This window comes from Xenopus laevis, chromosome 3S (assembly GCF_017654675.1).
Source record: "Xenopus laevis strain J_2021 chromosome 3S, Xenopus_laevis_v10.1, whole genome shotgun sequence".
Taxonomy (NCBI): Eukaryota; Metazoa; Chordata; class Amphibia; order Anura; family Pipidae; genus Xenopus; species Xenopus laevis.
Genome location: NC_054376.1, coordinates 36,153,786 through 36,174,001, shown reverse-complemented (window position 1 = coordinate 36,174,001; position 20,216 = coordinate 36,153,786). Strand labels below are relative to the sequence as shown.

General features: G+C 40.5%; 1 protein-coding gene across 5 annotated transcripts in view; it reads left to right on the top strand.

The window, feature by feature from the left end:
• glce.S (glucuronic acid epimerase S homeolog) overlaps positions 1 to 10,970 on the top strand; it is a 46,888-nt gene extending 35,918 nt beyond the window's left edge. For all 5 annotated transcript variants that reach the window (XM_018255226.2, XM_018255225.2, XM_041588188.1 and 2 more), the window contains 3 exons: positions 2,722 to 3,284; positions 6,537 to 6,776; positions 8,385 to 10,970. In XM_018255226.2, coding sequence (XP_018110715.1) covers positions 2,722 to 3,284; positions 6,537 to 6,776; positions 8,385 to 9,409 — 1,828 coding nt within the window. In that variant the 3' untranslated portion in view covers positions 9,410 to 10,970. The remainder of the gene's footprint in view (positions 1 to 2,721; positions 3,285 to 6,536; positions 6,777 to 8,384) is intronic.
• The last annotated feature ends 9,246 nt before the right edge of the window (positions 10,971 to 20,216 follow it).

Sequence of the window (20,216 nt, the reverse complement as noted above, 5' to 3'; positions counted from 1 at the left end):
GAGGAGATACTGATTATCCGATTCTTTAATGCCTTAAAAAGGGTGAGACCTTCTCGGAAGCAGAGTTCTTCCGTGGGATTTACCTTTAGTCCTTAAGGTATTAACATCAGCACCGTTTGAACCCCTGGAGAATGCCTCAGATTGGCATGTCACAATGAAAGTGCTCTTTCTAGTGGCAATCACTTCAGCGTGCAGAATAGGAGAGATCCAGGCTTTATCGGCAAAAGAGCCAGACTTGGAATAAACTTTGCCATCATTCTGTCCCAATCCAGCGAACGAACAAGAATGTGAGTGAAATACTTCTGGAACTGGTCCGAGCTTTATCTTATTATTTAAAACCTACAAGTCCTTGGAGGAAGTCTTGACAGGTTATTTGTTATTCCTAGGGGACCAAAAAAGGAATGGCTCCTGCAAAGTCGACTATTAGCCGTTGGCTTGTTAATTGTATTGTGCTTTCATACCACAAGGCAGGCAGAAAGGTTTCTGGAGACTTAAGGGCTTAGTCTACCAGAGCATTGGCTACTTCCTGGGCAGCAGAAGCCAGGGCTCCGCCCGAAGCAATTTGTAAGGCAGCGAGATGGTCTTCCTTACATACATTTGTAAAGCATAAGTTGAATGTGCTACTATCTCAAGAGGCTAGATTTGGGTGAAAAGTCTTACAGGCTGTGTTACATTCATAATAAAAAACACTTCAGCATTACTGGTCCCTCCCTTCTTTCTAGTTTGGGTAATTCTCATATTAGTGATTTGCTGCCATGGGTGGCTTGGGAAATAGAGAAATTTTTTCTACTTACCGTAATTTCTATTTCCAAGTCACCTTCCATGGCAGCATTCACCAATTTCCCTCCCTTCGAAGCTTGGAAACATAGACAAAGCGGGTAGGCAAGTGGGGCAGATATTATAGTTTTATTGGATTAACCTTTCCTGTCCAGTGGCCTGTGGGGCGGGAATACTCATATTGGTGAATACTTCTCCAACAACCTCTAACTACTGCTTCACCAGTTTTTACTGCACTTTTGCTACAACAGTTGATGTGATTTGATCATCTAAGATTAGCGAGCAACGTGGCCATAAAAAGTTGTTGGGTAGAGACCTAAAGCTATGTGAGCAAACCCGTCCACATCTTAATGGAGAATCTTAAACAGAGCAACAGAAACGCCTCATGTGCAGAGCTGGGTAGAACTTGAAAAATACATTGTGTGGTTTTTTACATTTTTTGTAAACTAGTTCTGACCTTGCAGTGCTCGTGTATGTTGTGTTTCAACCCTCCCAGTGATTAAATAGTATCTAATGTTAGGAGTTACTTTAAGTTGTGATGTACTGTTAAGTTCCTATGTCATAGGAAGAGATCTGCAGGGATCTATGAGCCACATCTGGCTCAAGAGTTTTCAGTTAAAAAGCCCTGTTTCAAGGCAAACAATTATTTAGTATCTTTAGTGGGTGAGGCACTGAACAGTGCCCGCTCTGTGCAGTGGTAAGTATAGAAGAGAGGCACCTTATTTTAAGAGGTACTTAAATAACTGTATGACTATATGATTTTATGCTATTTTGCTTTCACCCCATCAGCTCTGAGGACAACCGCAAGCTATTTAAGTATAGATGCACTATAAGGTGCTTCCTTTGCACAAAATAAAGTTCATTGCACATCCCACAAGGCCAATATGAGCCGTTTTCTTTTTATCTGACTTCAAAGGCCACAAGCAGTTGGCCACTTGTTCAGAGCACAGATTTGCTTGGTGCTTTCTCCAAGCATCTGGGGAAGGCATCTGTAGCATTCTCTTGTCTACGGATACATTTGGAGCCAATTAGTATGTGGAAAGCACACTTTCCAGTGGTATTTTTCCCTTCAAAGAGGGTCTACCATTTCTAGCTAAACGTTCTTCTCAGACATAGTGAATTAATGAGCTGCTTCTGTCTGCCAGTGTGGCTTTGTATTGTTTTCAGCTGAAGGAATTTAGCACATGTCCCATAGGAACATCATGCCCGGCACCATTGTGGGAGAAGCCGTAGATTTCAAACCTTTAACTCACTTGAAGGTCTAGATAAGTTGAAATTGGGATTTTCTAAACCAACACAATAGCTCTTGTGGTGCTGACTATTCTTTATATCCATTGTCCCTTCCACTGTGTTCTGTAGTATCGGGTCTGCCATGTTAATAGGCAACATTGGGCTGTGGAAAGAGATCACTGCATGATTTAGTCTCTTTGTCTATGATGTATGTCAATTTCATTACAAACTTCCTGTAGTGGGAGATGCCCCCAGCTTGCTTGGCATCTCTTTAACATTGGAAGTTATCTGGACAACCAGTAGACCTCCAGAGGTTAACTACTCAACATTCCACCACCAGCCACAGGTCCACAGGGAGCTGTAGTTAACCATCATCTAGAGAATCACAAGCTCATTCTTTAAAGAATAGTCTTTCATTTTCCAAAACAACACAGACCTCGTACTTGGCAATAATTAAGGCAGATCAAAGTTAATCTTTACCACTTTCAGATTTCTTCTGTGCAAGCATTTAAAATTTAATTAGATGCACTAATAAGAATTGTACAGTTTAATGAAGTTATTAATGAAGAATTGTATAAGAAATCATGTTGTACAATATTTAAAAATTGCCTGTTTAAACACAGAGATACTAATTTAGTTAAGTCGGTAGCATTTGTATTTCCTCATTTACTCATCCCTGCCTAACTCTTACTTCTCGGCTCTTCTCCTCTCTAGGTATGGTTTCAAGATGCGTTGCTTGGCAGCCAGAGTCAACTATAAGACTCTCATCTTTATCTGCTCTCTCTTCACCCTCGTAACGGTCTTGCTTTGGAATAAATGTTCTTCCAATGACCATACTTCAAATGTGCCGTGGGATCCTCAGAGAGGTCTCCGAGTTGACAGCTTTGATAAGCGGGTAGCAGCTTCAGAGAGCAATGGTCCACCCATATCTGAGGAGGCATCTCCTCAGGAACAGCAGAAGGCTCCACCTTTGGTGGGAAGTAAAGGGACAGCGCAGAAGTATGAGGAGATAGATTGTATGATTAATGAAGAGCAAACCGTACCATGCAGAAAAGAAGGGACAGAAGTTTACATGCCCTTCTCCTGGGTGGAAAAGTACTTTGAGGTTTATGGGAAAATCGCTCAGTATGATGGCTTTGAGAGATTTGAGTTTTCCCATAGCTACTCTAAAGTATATGCACAACGTGGACCATACCATTCTGATGGGGTTTTTATGTCATTTGAAGGATACAACGTGGAGGTCAGAGACCGGGTAAAGTGCATCAGTGGAGTAGAAGGTAAAGCAGAGTTTTGTGCAACTCCTAAATATGAAAATGGTTATTGTGTGAAATTCTACATGATGGAAAGCATTCTATTTCTATGTTAATATACATTCACTTTTATTTTATAAGGCTCAAATATGTATTCTCTAATACCTAGGAAAGAACCCAAATCTTTTTGGGAAAAAAAGCTATTTTTTTTTTTTTTCACATGACCTTGCCAGTAGGAAATGTCATCATGTTCTTACACATTTATACGTTTTCTCTGGAATGATAAAGTTCACTGTACAGTTATTTTATTAGGGGAAAAGACTGGTGTGCCCATTAAGTAACTGGCATACAGGAAGGATTTGTCGCCTGTATTTAGATCTTCGCTACTCCATGTTCGTGTCTTGTGCGGTTAATATTTAGATTATTAAAATCAGACCAACACTAGACCAATGCACCCGAAATGCAAAAGACGTTGGTCTGCTTTTAATGGACTAAATAAACTGCTGCTGCTTCAGAAAAATAGTTCTGATATCTGTGGATTCTGAGGCTTCAGAATTAGCAGTGATGTCCTGGATGCTCGGCTGCCTTAAATGAATGTTAACATCAAAAAATTTAAGTGTTTTAAAGTAATGAAAATATAATTTACTGTTGCCCTGCACTGGTTAAACTGGTGTGTTTGCTTCAGAAACACTACTATAGTTCATATAATATGCTGCTGTGTAGCCATGGGGGCAGCCATTCAAAGGAGAAAAAGCTCAGGTTACACAGCAGATAGCAGATAAGCTCTGTAGAACATAATGGTGTTATATACTATTTTACCTGTGCCATATAGCTTTCTTTCAATTTCCGCAATGCTTCACAGCAGCTTGTTTATATGAACTATAGTAGTTTCTGCACTGAAATCCGTATAGCTTCTGCACTGAAATCCGTTTTTCAAAAGAGCAAACTGATGTTTTTATATTTAATTTTGAAATCTGACATGGGGCTAGACCCCTATAAAAATCATTTCAGAAATCGGGTAGTGTGCTCCTGTACTCCAGTGGCGCAGGAGCGCATATGTGGCTGTGAGCGGCAATTTTATTCTATATGACATAATAATTAGATTACCAGATTCTTCCCTAAAACCTTCGGCTGTTTTATGAAGCTCATGGACAAAAATTATCGGTAGATTCGTAGAACATTATGGCAGCGATTGCAAAACACCTATACCCCTTACAAGCCAATAAAATCGCAGCCCAGGTAAACCTTCCTTCCTTCCAGGTAAACCTTCCATTATTTCATGGTATGTTGTAGCTGTCTTTACACTGAGGTAAAGGAGATCCAGTTCCATTACTAGGAGATATTCTGTTTCTTTTTAAAAAACAGTGATGCCAATGCACTTCTTTGCAATACCATACAAATGGCTCCTATTCCTATAGGGCTGCAATAGAACCGTGCCAAAGCCTGCTGCTGATATGGTGAAAGTTAAAAATGGAATACATTGTGATTAAAGCGCACTGGCCTTTATAGTCTGTTATTAGAGATGCACCAGGTCTTATCTGCCTTTGAAGGTCATAATATTCATTCACAACAATAAATACACAATTAACAAATGGCTTTGGTATCACAGTGATTAAAGAGCAAAGTTGCATTCCTGTTCCATGTCAGATGTGGGTCACACTTTTTTTCTTTTGGCCATCATCCACTAAAAACATTTCCCTTTCCACTGGAGAAGCAATATAGCACAAAACTTACAAACACAAAGCCAAGCTAGTGCTACTAATAATACTGACAGAGCTCCTATAGCTGGTAGCAACCAATCAGTAGTTTGCTTTTATTGGCGTAGGACAGTGGGGATAATGGTAGCTAATGGACAGAGCAAACCGTGCCTGCGTTGATGGCCCAATGCATTTTTGCATCTACATCTTCTTAAGACTTACAGATTTGCTGCACATTAAACTGTGAATTTCTTAAAGAAGTATTACACTGGCCCAATTGAATTAGAAAACAGTACCTATATTGTTCTGTACAACGTTGACTCTCCCACGTTGCTTCGTTCAAAAACTTTTTATTTCCTAAAACACAGCAGTTTGTATTCCTTATTATAATACAGCCAACACCAATACTTACAATAATAATTACAATTTTGGCATGAGATCTTTTCGTCAGTAATCGTGGCTGCTCCCGCTCGCTTAAACATATTCTAATATACACAGAGAAGACTCTGCATGCAGTAATTTGTGCCACCACATTTTTAAAGGAACAGTCATGCTAAAAAAAATTAAATGTTTTAAAGGAATGATAATGTAATCTACTGTTGCCCTGCAAGGGTACAACCAGTGAGTTTGCTTCAGACAAAACTATAGTTTATATAAACAAGCTGCTGTGTAGCTATGGGGCAGCACAGTATCCCATTGTATACTACAGAGCTTATCTGTTATCTGCTGTGTATCCTGAGCCTTTTCTCATTTTTCAGCTTTGAATGGCTGCCCCCATGGCTACACAGCAGCTTGTTTATATCAATTATTGTTGTGTTTCTGAAGCAAACACACCAACAGAAAATAGAAAGTAATAGGAAAAAGTCTTTATTTCTGGTGAGCTGAAACCAACTGAACTGAAAAACGTGTTTGAGGGTGACCAACCCCTTTGAAGGAGAAGTAACCCTTTAAAATAAGTGAATGTAAAACTGGTGAGGGGACTATTCTAAGCCTTTTTGTAATTTACATTAATTATTTATTTTGTTTTGATTCCAAGATATTAAAGGATACATGTAATGTTAATATGAAAGAATTTTGTTACAACATCGCCACCTGCTGGTCAGTTTCTGACCAGTCTGACCACCAAGTAGTCAAGGAAGTTGTCAGGAGAAAGAAGCTGCTCTGATGTTCTTCTGCTTAGATAAGACGTGAGTGGTTTTTAATTGTTTTCCTAAACAGAAGAACATCAGAACAGCCTCTTTCTTTCTCCTGACAACTTTCTTGACTACTTGGTGTTCAGACTGGTGGGAAACTGACCAGCAGTTGGCGCTGTTGTAACAAAATTCATTCATATTAACAGTACATGTATCCCTTAATATCTTGGAATAAAAACAAAAATAATGAATGTAAATTACAAAAAAGCTTAGAATAGCCCCCTCGTCAGTTTTACATTCACTTATTTTAAAGGTTTACTTATCCTTTAACTGTTGGTGTCTTGCAGTCAAATTACAGGTGGCTTGCTCACATTATCCTGACTAGGCCTCGTTGTACTGGATATATGGTCTCTACTACCTGCTTTTACTGTGAATCATTTTTTTCTTAGGAGTCCCATTATCCACCCAGTGGGGTCCACAGGGATATTTCTACCCAATTCAGATTGCACAGTATGGTCTAAGCCACTACAGCAAAAATCTGACTGAGAAGCCCCCCCATGTGGAAGTATATGAGACGGCTGATGAAAAGAGCGGAGTGACAGGGGTTTGGAACATCCCTAAAGGAGCCTCCGTCACCACCGTGTTTGACAATGTCAAGAATAGCCACGTCAAGCATTTTGTGGTTCCAGGTAAGTAATCAATGATTAAACCTGTGCTGTGTAACATCAAAAAAATGCATATAAACTAAATGCTCTCTTACAATTTACATTCAATTTCTGTTTTTATAGGTTTCTAAGATAATTGTAGTTTTAGACTGCTAAAACCACCAGGATTTCTAATCTACAGCGTTTGGTGTGTCAGCAACCCAAGGGTCAAATGATATGCTGAAACGCTGAACTCTCTCTCAAAGAGAACCATTTATAAGAAAGCCAGAGCAAAACAGATTTTTGTGTAAAGGTGGGAACATTCAATATTCATCATCGGCTTATGGTGCCACTGGTGTGTATGGGAGTAAATCAGGCGAGCACTTCTTAAGCTTTTGGTCAGCACCAGTTTCATTAATGGTGGTTTTACAATTATTGTAATGATTTTAATTTGGTAGAATACCGATACAAATCCTAATTTGCATATGCAAATTAGGGGCGGGAAAGGAAAACGTGGGGGAAACAGTTTTTTACTTCCCTGTTTTGTGATGAAAAGTCTGTGATTTCCCTTCCCAACCCTAAATTACATATGCAAATTAGGATTTGGCCAGGCATAAGGATTCGGGTGAATCCAAATCCTGCTGAAAAAGGCTGAATCCGAATTTTACTGAAAAAGCCTGAATCCTGGATTTGGTGCATCCCTACTAATGATACTGTAGAAATGTGTCGGCAATAATATTACAGAAATACATCTAAACAAGTTATATTTTCAGTATAAGTAGGATTGTTAAATAGGTAGCCCAGATAGTGTGACAGCAAAGAATTCCGCTAAGGAAGCAAAATATAAAACTGGAGGGTGAATTATGTCAGTATGTCACAGGGCATACTCTGGGCTTTTATATCATTTTCTTGTCACTGAGCTGGCTGGACATTCTATATAATGGTGGGTTCTTTCCTTTTACTAGCTATTATGTCTGTCAGACATCTCAAATATTCACTTATTTAACAACAATCCTGTTTTGTTTCCTCTTTTGTATGTCGGCTTTCCATGGAAAATTGCTTATGTGGTGCCATGTGACACTTGAATTCCCTCAGTTAGCTGTAGGGGCCTGAATTTAGCCTGCAATATAGATTTTAGATTAGCGAGATATGTTGTTATGGTATTTGACACATCCATATAGTATTTGCTTTTGTAATATATTGGCCAGGGAGTTATTAGAGTGAAGATTGGATAACTTTGATGCAAAGTTCTATTATAAAAGTAAGGAATTCCAATGATTTCTATCATACACATCCAGTGTTCTGGGCTCTCCATGTTGCCTTTCTCTGTTTCCTTCTCTCTTGCCCTGACCATCTGAGAAATGGGACCATATTCAGTAACAATGTTGACTATTGATCTTTTAGGTTCTACGCTTCTCACTTTGCCCACCTCCGTTTTGCCTCCTTTAGAGAATATATTTTAAAAGGAAGGAATTCCAATGATTTCTATAATACACATTCAGTGTTCTGATCGCTTCATGTTACCTTTCTCTGTTTCCTTCTCTCTTGCCTTGACCATCTGAGAAATGGTATCATTCAGTAACAATGTTGACAGTATTGATCTTTTAGGTTCCACGCTTTTCACTTTGTCCACCTCTGTTTTGCTTCTTTTAGAGACTTCAGAAGGTGCTTCACTGTTGTTGGGAAACACAAAGGACTTCATCTTATCTCTGGATGTGAAGTTTATAACTAATGGCAGCATTTCAGTGGTGATGGAGACTACAGAGAAGAACCAAATTTTTACCCTACACTACATCACCAATACACAGCTTATTGCATTCCGTGACCATGATGTCTTTTATGGGGTGGGATCCCGGACAGCCTGGAGCACGCTGACCCGTGATCTAGTGACAGACCTCAAAAAGGGCGTAGGACTGTCCAACACAAAGGCTGTGAAGCAGACCAAGATCATGCCTAAGAAAGTGCTCCAGATTGTGGTGAAGGGCAGTGGCTTTTTAGACAATGTCACCATATCAACCACTGCTCACACAGCTGCCTTTTTTGCTGCCAGTGATTGGCTGGTTAGAAATCAGGACGCCAAAGGCGGCTGGCCAATAATGGTGACTCGAAAGCTAGGAGAGGGATTTAAGGCATTGGAGCCAGGGTGGTATTCTGCTATGGCTCAAGGGCAGGCAATATCCACATTGGTCCGTGCCTACCTTCTTACCAAGGAACAGTTCTATCTGGACTCTGCACTCAGAGCCACTTCTCCATTTAAACTGCCTTCAGAAAAGCATGGTGTAAAAGCAGTGTTCATGAACAAATATGACTGGTATGAAGAGTACCCCACCACCCCAAGCTCGTTTGTATTGAATGGCTTCATTTATGCTTTGCTTGGTCTGTATGACCTAAAGGAAACAGCAGGAGAGAAGCAGGGTAAGGAGGCAAGGCTCCTGTATGAACGAGGGATGGAGTCCCTCCGTGCCATGCTGCCTCTATATGATACAGGATCTGGGAGTATCTATGATTTACGACACTTTATGCTAGGCACAGCCCCAAACCTTGCCCGCTGGGACTATCACACCACTCACATTAACCAGCTGCAATTACTTGCAAGTATGGATGGGTCTCCAATATTTAGAGACTTTATCCGACGCTGGAAAAGCTACCTGAAAGGGGGCAGAGCCAAGCACAACTAGAAAGGAGGGATGATAAATTGATTTAGAAACCAAAAGCTGCAATGATTATGGCCAGATGTGCCTGGCCCGGTACACTTCTCTCTCTCTGTCTCACACGCCTGGAGATCTTGAAACACACCTTAAACAAGAGGAGGGTTAAAGAGCTAGTGTTTACTATTAGTGTGGCAAATGGAAAGCTGGAAGCAGATGAGGATTTTTATATAAATTCCAAAGAGCAGTTCTTTTTTTATTTTTTAAAACATGTCCTCTCTGTGATGCCATTGAATAGATGACTATTGGGAACTGATGGGATTAATGAATGAGATTCCAGGTATAAGTATATTGTGCCGACAATCATATAAACCAGTTAATAAAACAATCACTGGCTTCATGGACTGAACAAAATCCAGAAGAATTCTACATATACACACTCTTTTTGGACTTTCCATCCTGTAACTAATATGTAAGAGTAAATATACCCTGTAGAGTTTTTCTTCCATTTCTATTCCCTTATAGAAACAATAGCATCTGCCAGCACAAAGCCCAGATTATTCCAACATATCTTCCTTTGTACAAGTGCCAGCTGTCTCATCGTTTAGCAGGCCCACACATTCTCCATAAATTGCCATTTTGAACTAGTGGTTATCTGTAGACATGATGACCCACTCCCTTACCATAAGGCAAATCCTATGCACTTCTAAAAAAGAGGAATGTCCTGTATTTAGTTTAAAGGACAAGGAATCGCATTTTACAATTGGGCTGCCAAAAGTTAGGCACCCCCCAAGTGACTATTTTTACTTACCTGATACTCGGGCCGTTGCTCTGATTAGCAGAAAACCGCACCGGCCCGGGGTTTTTCTAGCGAGCACTACGGAGAGATCCTCTTCCTGCTTCAGTTTTTAAATTTCCCGGGGCAGACGCTTGCACAGTAGATTGAAATAGCTGGATTTTTTGTTAAAGTCCGTCTTTCCGCTCTACTGCGCATGCACAACTGTGAAAAGACCTGAAGAAGCAGGAAGAGGATCTCTCCATGTTGGTCGCTAGAAGAACCCTGGACCGGTGCGGTTTTCTGCTGATAGGAGCACCGGCCCGGGGTGTAAGGTAAGAAAAAGTAGTCACTTGGGGATGCCTAACTTTTGGCACCCCCAAATGTAAAATGCTATTCCTTCTCCTTTAAGTTATCATGTAATTCTTTCCTGCTTAATTAGCAGCAAACAAATGGTAGATAAACCCTATTTATATATAGATATATATATAGAGAGAGAGAGCGAGTATATTTTGCCTTTAAGGGCAGAATTCTAGGAATCCTGTGTAATGCACTTTAACAGCTGACCTATTACTATGTGAATACATATATCCGTTAGTTTTCTGGCTTCCAAAGATTCTGCCCCAGAGTGTATAGTATTTAGCAGATTAATGCTGCGTGTGTCCCTGGCAAGCTACTGTGGATCACATTTTCAAATGCTTAGTTTTCTACATTTTTGGGAAAGTGGAGAACTGAAGAGTAATTTTTAACCAAATCAATTTTTTTATTTATGGAGTTTACGGAGTGAGCATTATCTATAAACATGAATTCCCTTGATCTCTGCTTCATTGTTTACTTATTTGTTGGATTCCCCTGTGATCACTGTGAGAATTAATACACAGGTACATGCTGAGCAAGTCATTTTGGTACTCTTTTTGGTTATATCTTTAATTGCATTGTCCTTTCTGGTTATATTTGTTCTGATTCTGTGCAGAGCCTTAATGCAGCTATTATTATTATTATTATTATTAACATGTATTTATATAGCGCCAACATATTGCGTAGCACTGTAAAGTAAATGTGATTATACAACTACATCACATGAATTACATACATAGAACAAATGGAGTAACAAACATCACAATCAATACAGGTACAAAAAGGTGAGGAAGGCCCTATGCATAGGCATACAGTCTAAAGGGAAGGGAGTAATACACAAGGTGTGGGAGTGGGCAAGATCGAATTAAGTGGGTGAGAAATGTGGTACTGTATGTGGTGTTGCGTTTGGTAGTTAAGCAGGGTGAGGGTAGGCTTCTCGAAAGAAGTGCGTTTTCAGTGATTTCTTGAAAGCAGAAAGGTTGGGAGAAAATCGGACAGACCGTGGGAGAGAGTTCCAGAGGAGGGGTGCAGCCCTTGCAAAGTCTTGAATGCAAGCATGTGAGGAGGTAATGAGAGAAGTGTTGAGTAGTAGGTCAGTAGAGGAGCATAGTAAGCGAGTGGGTGAGTATATAGAGATGAGTTCAGAGATGTAGGGTGGGGCAGAGTTATGAAGTGCTTTGAAAGTCAGTGTCATTAATTTGAATTTGATTCTGAAAGGTAACGGAAGCCAGTGCAGGGATTGACAGAATGGCGAGGCAGAGGAGGAGCGGTTGCTGAGGTGTATGAGCCTCGCAGCAGTGTTCATTATGGACTGGAGAGGTGACAGTCTCTGGAGGGGGAGGCCAATTAAAAGAGAGTTACAGTAGTCTAGACGTGATATGATGAGAGAGTGAATAAGAATTTTGGCAGCGTCTTGGGTGATAAATGATCGTATTTTGGATATGTTCCTTAGGTGGAAGTGACATGATTTAATAAGTGACTGGATATGAGGAGTGAATGACAGGGCAGAATCTAGGATAACCCCAAGGCACTGGGCCTGGGGAGAGGGGGTGATAGTGGAATTGTTAACTATGATGGATACTTCGGGATGCTACTGGTGTTAGTTGGAGGAAATAGAACCATTTCAGTTTTAGAGAGGTTTAATTTAAGGTAGCGTTGTGACATCCAGGTAGAGATAGCGGACATGCAGGAGGAGACGCGGGTTAGGAGTTCTGGGTTGAGATCAGGTGATGAGAGATAGATCTGAGTATCGTCAGCATAGAGGTGGTAGTGGAAACCATAAGAATTTATTAATTTGCCAAGGGAGGAAGTATAGAGGGAGAATAGTAATGGTCCCAGGACCGAGCCTTGAGGAACTCCAACAGAAAGAGGTAGGGGAGAAGTTGATACACCATTGAAGGAGACACTGAAGGAACGATTGGTGATGTAAGAAGAGAACCAGGACAGGGCTGTGTCACGAAGGCCAAGCGACTGGAGGAGGAGAGGGTGATCTACAGTTTCAAATGCGGCTGAGAGATCAAGCAGTATTAGTAGTGAGAAGTGATTGTTGGCTTTAGCGGTTAAAAGGTCATTAGTTAGTCGAGTCAGGGCAGTTTCCGTGGAGTGTTGTGGCTTAAAACCAGATTGTAGGGGGTTCAGCAGGTTATTGTCAGAGAGGAATGATGTTAGTCGGTTGTAGACTAGGCAAGTAGTTTAGAGATGAAAGGTAGCAGAGAGATAGGTAAATCCTGTGCTTCACAGCAGTGCTATGAGTGAATGTGTACTGGCTTGGTCATCAAATATCTGCAGCCAACTGGAGGAGAGGAAACCTACCACAGATCAGCTAAAGATGCTCGGGTTATCCCAAACCGGTCACAATCTCTGTTGCTCTTACACTTGAATCAAAGAAGTTGTTTACCTTTCCGTTCAAGTATGATGTAGGGAGCGATATTCTGAGACAAATTTAAATTGGTTTTCATTTTTTATCATTTATGGTTTTTGAGTTATTTAGCTTTATATTTAGCAGCTCTTCAGTTTGCAGTTTCAGGAATTTGGTTGCTGGGGTCCAAATAATCCTAGCAACCATGCATTGATTTGAATAAGACACTGGAATATGAATAGGAGGGCGCCTGATTAGAAAGATGAGTAATAAAAGCTAGCAATAATAATTCATTTGTAGCCTTAGAACATTTAACCACCCTTTGAAAGCTGGAAAGAGTCGGAAGAAGGCAAATCATTTTTAAAAAAAACTATAAAAAAAAAAACTATAATGACAGCCAGTTGAAAAGTTGCTTAGAATTGATCTTTCTATAACATACTAAAAGTTGTCTTAAAGCGAACCACCCCTTTAAGGACGATTGCTATCATGTTTAACTGTCTGCATAACGTTACAGTTCAACCCAGATATGGGATGCCAGCTAAAACTGTAGCCATACTTTGTAGTGATTAAAACTGCTGCTGAGAGATGCCAGCAACTTATGTATCAAATTGTACCAACTGATATAGTTGGGGGACAAGACCTCCTGAGCTGCTTCAGGGAAACACAGGGCAAAATTAATTCATCTTTAAAACTTTAGAAAAACAGGAAACCAATTGGAGAGCAGTTTTCATTATTGTTCAGTTTCAACTTGTGTTACTTAAAGGGGTAGTTCACCTTCACATATCACAAATAGTGCTTGAATGAGATGGAGATCAGTGCCCGAATAGCAAGAGAGTTGAATTAAAATGGGTTAATTAACCCTCGTTAAGCTTATTTAGGTAACTACAGGAGGGCTGTACAAATGGGTTTGAATGAAATAGTGGCTTAACATATAATGTATATTCCAATGCTGGGAAAAAAATCTCTCCAATACTATAGTATTGTATTATTGTATGATGATTGCAGGAATAATGCACAATCGGATCTTACTGGACTCCATGCATTTCCATTAATAGCCTCCCAATGTTTTGCTGCTTTTTGCTCTATAATCAGAGTAACAGAATTTGGATATTCTTTTGTTGTAGGATATTATTGGGATATTTTACAGTACTGCATGGGTGTCCAGCATATGTCCCTTAAATTGATAACCACAAAAGTCCCAACTTTATGGCAACAGCATCTAGAGGGAGCCATGGTTACAGCATAGGTAAACTGATGTATTTCACCAGCATCAAGGATGTATCAATAGGGCAAACATACTCTTTTAATACATGTTGGAGATCACATGACAACATGCTGGAGTTTAGAAGGAGGACTGTAAAAAAGGGATTTTGTTGTGAGACCCAGTAACATCTAATTAATAGCAGTATCCAATACGAAGGCTATGGTAAGGCACATTCAGTCTTTCATACATGGATGAAAAAATACCAATGATTCAAGATTGCCTGAGATTATAAAGCAAGCTCTGTTGAGTGTAAACATAAAGAGAAGTGTCTTATATTAAAGCAAGATGTTGATAATTGTTTGAAGAAAAAGTAAACTGTTTTCTCAAAATTACTCTAAACAACCTTCAGATTAAAATAAATTTTTCCTCCTTTTTCTTTCCAAGCATTCCTCTTCTCTTTCCAACTGTGAAGACCTCTCAGAGGTGCCTACTGCACTTGCCTGATTGATTTCCATTTGAGCAGAGGCAGTGAGCATGCCCAATAGGCAACAATTTGAGGTCTTCAGAGTCAAAGAGAGCAGGATTTCTTATAGGGGCGATTCTTTGTCTCTTGCCATCTGAGGCGGCTTCTGCAATGCTGCCCCCCTTGTGCTCTCTGCACTAGAAGACCGAAATTCCGGTTTAATGGCCAGAAATTTGGCTTTTAAAGTTATGAGGAGAGGCTTTTTGCTGCTACTGGTAACCAATAAAAATTTCTATTTTTAACTCTACATTCGTTTGATCCATGCGTGACCTTTTGAGTGCCTTGTTCCAACATCTTGCTTCTTTGTAACTTGGGGGCTCGCCTAATGGAAGCAGCGCCCCCGAGTGCTTCGAAAGCAAAAGGGAGCTGAAGCTTCATGCTAGACAAGGGAGTAACTTAAAGGAGAATTCAAACCTTAACTAAAAAAAACCCTACATTATGTAGACCCGCCTCCCTCCTCCCACCTGAGGAAATGCCCCTAACTTTTTACTTCAGCTTCAGGGATTGAAGTTCACGACAGCCATCTTCCCGGTTCTTAGTGTCTTCCGGCACCTTGGCAATTTCCGTCTATTTCGGGGCATTCGCAGTTCCCAAACTGGGAAATTGCTCCAACTGTGCATGTGCCAATTCACCGGTCTCGGTCTCCGATTACCGAATACCCGGAAGATGGCTGCCATGAACTGCGATCCCTGAATTTGCACTGAGGGGTAAGTAACAACTTAGGGGCATTTCCCCTGAGTAGCAGCTAGGAGGGAGGGGGTCTACGTAGGGTAGGGGTTTTTTTAGTTAAGGGTTGAATTCTCCTTTAAAGAGCTGAGTTGAACTGGCTGTAATAGAGAAACAAAATTAAATCTGGATGACCGTAGACCCAATGGGGCCAACATATCTTTATGTCCTCCAAAATGTCCAAGACCTTCTCAGACTTCTTTATGCGACATCATTGTTATATAATAATTCAGCCCTATATGTGAAATAGTGGGGAATCTCAGACCACCTCAAGCCGTATAATGCATTTATCTCTCCTATTACTGCCAAAACAATGGCTGAATTATGGGACAAGCTCTTTAAAGGAGAATTCAACCCTTAAATAAAAAAAACCCTACCCTACCTAGTCCTCCCCCCCCCGCTACTCCGAAAAAATGCCCCTAATTTTTCACTTACCCCTCGGTGCAGATTCAGGGATCTCCGTTCACGGCAGCCATCTTCGGGTCTTCTTCCAGCGCATGTGCAGTTGTCGCGAACCAGGAAATTGCTCACACTGTGCATGCGCCGCTATGTCTCAGTCTCAGATTTCTGAAGACCCGGAAGATGGCTGCAGTGAACTGCGATCCCTGAATCTGCACCGAGGGGTAAGTAAAAAGTTAGGGGCCCTGGGTTAGCAGCTAGGCTGGGGGGGAGGGGGGTCTAGGTAGGGTAAGGGGGTAGGGTTTTTTTTTAGTTAAGGGTTGAATTCTCCTTTAATTGCGGCCTGACCTCTGAGTGGTTAGGATTTACATTGCAGGTTCCTCCGGCACTTGGAGTTGCCAGAACAGAAGGGATGAAGGTGTTGCTTGAACAACAAGAAATCTGCCAAAGCATAAGGATAGAGCTGGTACATTAAGGGGCAGATTTATCAAAATGTGAGATTAGAACTCACCACAGAAAAACTCACAACACTTTCTAATTATTTCTATGGGATTTTTAGAATCGTATTTATCAAATGGTGAACATCCCATCCAAGTCGAGTGAGCTTTTCTGAGGTGAGTTCTAATCTCACATTTTGATAAATCTGCCCCTAGATGTTTTCGCTTTCATAAGAGGTTTATCTCAGTGATGTGTTTAAAAAAATATATATTTTAAATATCTTTTGCTTTATGAGCTCAAGGCAATGATATAGTTTACTGGAGAGACCTTGTAGCTATTTACAGCCTCTCGGATGGGAGATCCTGGACCCATTACTTTGCATATTGCCCCAACTGTGGGATTGGTTGGATTTTATCTAAATTAGAGCGGCACACATGCTCTGTGTGGAATCTTCACACATCCACATAAGCTTGGCAAACTGGTCTTCTTGGTTTCCAATATTGCCCATATGCTTGACTTTCTGGGCCACATATGGGTCTCTGTTTCAGTTTTGGAGGGAACAGGCCAAACGAGCCTGTAGGTGCCTATATATTATTCTTGGGGGTCCACTGTGGAGATGCAGTTCTAAACTGTCAGGCTCATACTATGTTTACAACAATGACTTTTCTAACTGTGATTACTCTCATCAATTCTTATGTCACTTTCAAAATATGCACCGACAATCACAATGTCATTTTTATTAGTTCCAATAACCTCACTGATGGAGACAAGTTTTGTCTACAGTTTTCCAGCATTCATCTCCTTTACCATGGGTAGAGATATGCTGAGATGAGGGGGGGCCAGTGGCATGTCACCCATAAATGCAAAGGCCTTGAGTGCATATCCTGATGGTCTTACTGGCCACACTGGTAGTTTGCTTGAGATGCTTCCAAGTTTCAGCTACAGGCATGGGGTCTGTTATACGGAAACCTGTTATACAGAAAGCACTGAATTACGGAAAGTCCATCTCCGATAGACTCCATTTTATCCAAATAATCCAAATATTTAAAAATGATTTCCTTTTTCATTTTAAAGCGGACCTGTCACCTACGCATAAAAAGTTGTATATTGAAAGTCCTTTGCAAATTAAACATGGAACACAAATTCTTTTTTTCATTAAAGCATCCGTACCTGTTATAAAGGTATTTAAATATCTGAGCTGTCAATCAAACATTATCTGCCCCGCCTCTATGCCTGAGACATAGAGGTGGGGCATTCAATTAATTTCACTTTCCAGTCAGCACTTCCTACATGTCACTGCACTCATTACATTTCCCCTTCCCTCCTCAGGCTCTTTACTTATTTAGGGCACTGCGCATGGGCATTAGGTCCCCCATTCTGGAGCATACACAAGGTTTTGGGGTGTTACACAATTTGTCTTAATAACAATGTCCACAAAATGGCCCCTGCCTGCTTGCTGTGGTTATGTTATACCAAGACTGAAGGAAATAAAATTGAAATAACAAATATAGTGTGAGGAAAGTTTATTTTGCTCAACTAACATGATAGAAAAGCATTTGGAATTATTTCTTAAGGTGACACGTCCCCTTCAATAATATAATAGTACCTAGTACTTGATCCAAACTAAGATATAATTCATTCTTATTGGACGCAAAACCGGACTTTTGGGTTAATGGTTTAATAATTGTCTAGTAGACTTAAGGTATGAAGATCCAAACTATGGAAAGATCCGTTATCTGGAAAACCCCAGGTCCCAAGCATTCTGGATATCCGGTCCCATATCTGTATTACAATATAGCACACTGCCTGTTATGATTACAAGACACTTATTTATACTGTTAACTACTTGACGGGATGTCAGATGTCTCTGAGGGGTTCCACACCGCTAGCCCTGCCCTCCACATTTGCTGCTTACTGGAATTAATGGGTATTTAAAATGACATTGAGAGCCATAAGTAGCCTGGTTGACTACCTGCAGCAGATTCTGACAACCAGTCAACTGAAAGATCAGAAAGTATCCGCTCTGCACTGCTGTGTTGCCTGCCCTAAATGCTTTGGCTCTAATCATATTTACATTGGATCCCTAACCCCTGATCCAACATCAGGATATTTGACTGGCGACAACCAGACATGATGGCCCGGGTGTTTGAACTGCAAGATCATGGTTTTATCCATGTGGGAAAGTGGAATGGATAATTCTGTGTGTGGTTGTTCTAAAAACTCGACAGCCCTGAAGCAGCTTTCTTTACTGTGTGACAGCCCATAGTTAAAATACCGTCAAACTTGCTCTAATTGCAATAGAATGACACCATTTAATTAAATGCCAGAGAACTGTGTGATTTTACCTCCTGTCTGCTTCCAGGGGGGTTCAAGCTAGATACATCCATATACTCACAGATAAACACCAGTCACAGTCTATCCACCCATGATATGGTTGGTTACAAGTCCATAGAGTGGAAGCAAAGCTTCATCTATTAACCTCCTAGTCAAATGATAGAGTTCTCTTGTGTTGTGGTGTTTACCCTAAATATGTGGAGTATATACCCATGTGTGGCTGTGTATAACTATGGTACTCTGTTCTCACATACATATATATATATGCAATACTGTTTACTGGATCCCCAGTGGTGTGGTGGTCCTACGAAACTCTGTATAGACTTTGCATTTTAAGCACAATGTGCCCATGATCATTTATATATGTTGATTTTTGCAAAAAAAAATGGTACCCTGTTTGTACAATGGAGATAGATCAGAGACGCGCTATGTGTAACATTGTAAAATAAAGTTTTTATCTTCTAAAACATTCTCTTCAGTTGCAATAATTATAAAGCTGGTTTTATATATATAGAGAGAGAGAGAGAGAGAGTATGTGTGTATATGTATATAAATATATACACAAGTAGATTTTATACATACATACATACATACAACACACTCCACAGATGGACGCACTTCTGGACAAACAATTTTATTGGCAGGTCGCTTTATAATGCCTAAAGTGTTTCGGGAGTGTATCCTTTAATCATAGGCTGGAGTACAGCGACCTGCCAATAAAAAAAAAATTGTCCAGAAGTGCCGTCCAATTTTGGAGTGTGTTGTATGGTCTCAGCGGGGACATGGAGGACTGAGCACCTGGCTTAGGGGACTAGTGGTGAGCTGAAGTGGTCTCTCCCTTCATTTCTTTCATTGACATACATACATACACACTCTACATGACCAAAGATATCTGGACACTTAAGCTGGCCATAGATGTTAAGATTTTTAAAAGATCTTTTCGTAATCGTGAGACCACGATTATCTCAAAACAATCGTTTAAATGTACGATGTGTCCATCAACTAAAAAGACCTTTTCAGGCGATATTGCCAGGAAAACTGAAGGGTAACTGCCTGTTTGGCTCTGCAAACATAGATAGATTGCACTGGGATCAATAAAAAGTTTTTTAACCTGGCCGATCAATTTTCTGACAGATGTTGGACAAAAAATCGTAAAATGCACGATTGTTCGATTCCCACTAACCTCACGATAATCTGACGGATTGGTCGGATTGCACTGAAATCAATCCTCACCAACAAAATATCTTTGCGTCTCTACAATGATGCCCTCAGATGGAACACTTACTGCTGAGTTCCAAACTCTCTCCAGAACCAATGTCATCACATAAGCTAGTTATCGGGAGCAATGGGTTTCTGTGGGTGATTAGAGGTACCGGGTGCAAGGGTTTGCTGATGTGGTGTAAAGGTCAATGCCATTGGAGCAATGGAAACACTTCATCTGGACTGAAATGTTATGTCACCATCTGACAGTCTCATGGACAAGTCTGGGATCGGCAGGTACCAAGAGAGCACTATCTGCCTGAGTGCATTACCCAATGGATGGGCGGGATTAGTAGGGTTTTTTCAAAAATATTCAAGAAATCAGACTAAAATACTACTTTTTTAAGCACAATCCTTCTATATTTAAATAGTATAATGCACTGATAAATTTCTCCTGTAAGGCGACATTCTATAAGGACATTGTTGACAATTCCATTCTTCCTACTTTGTGGCAGCAGGAAA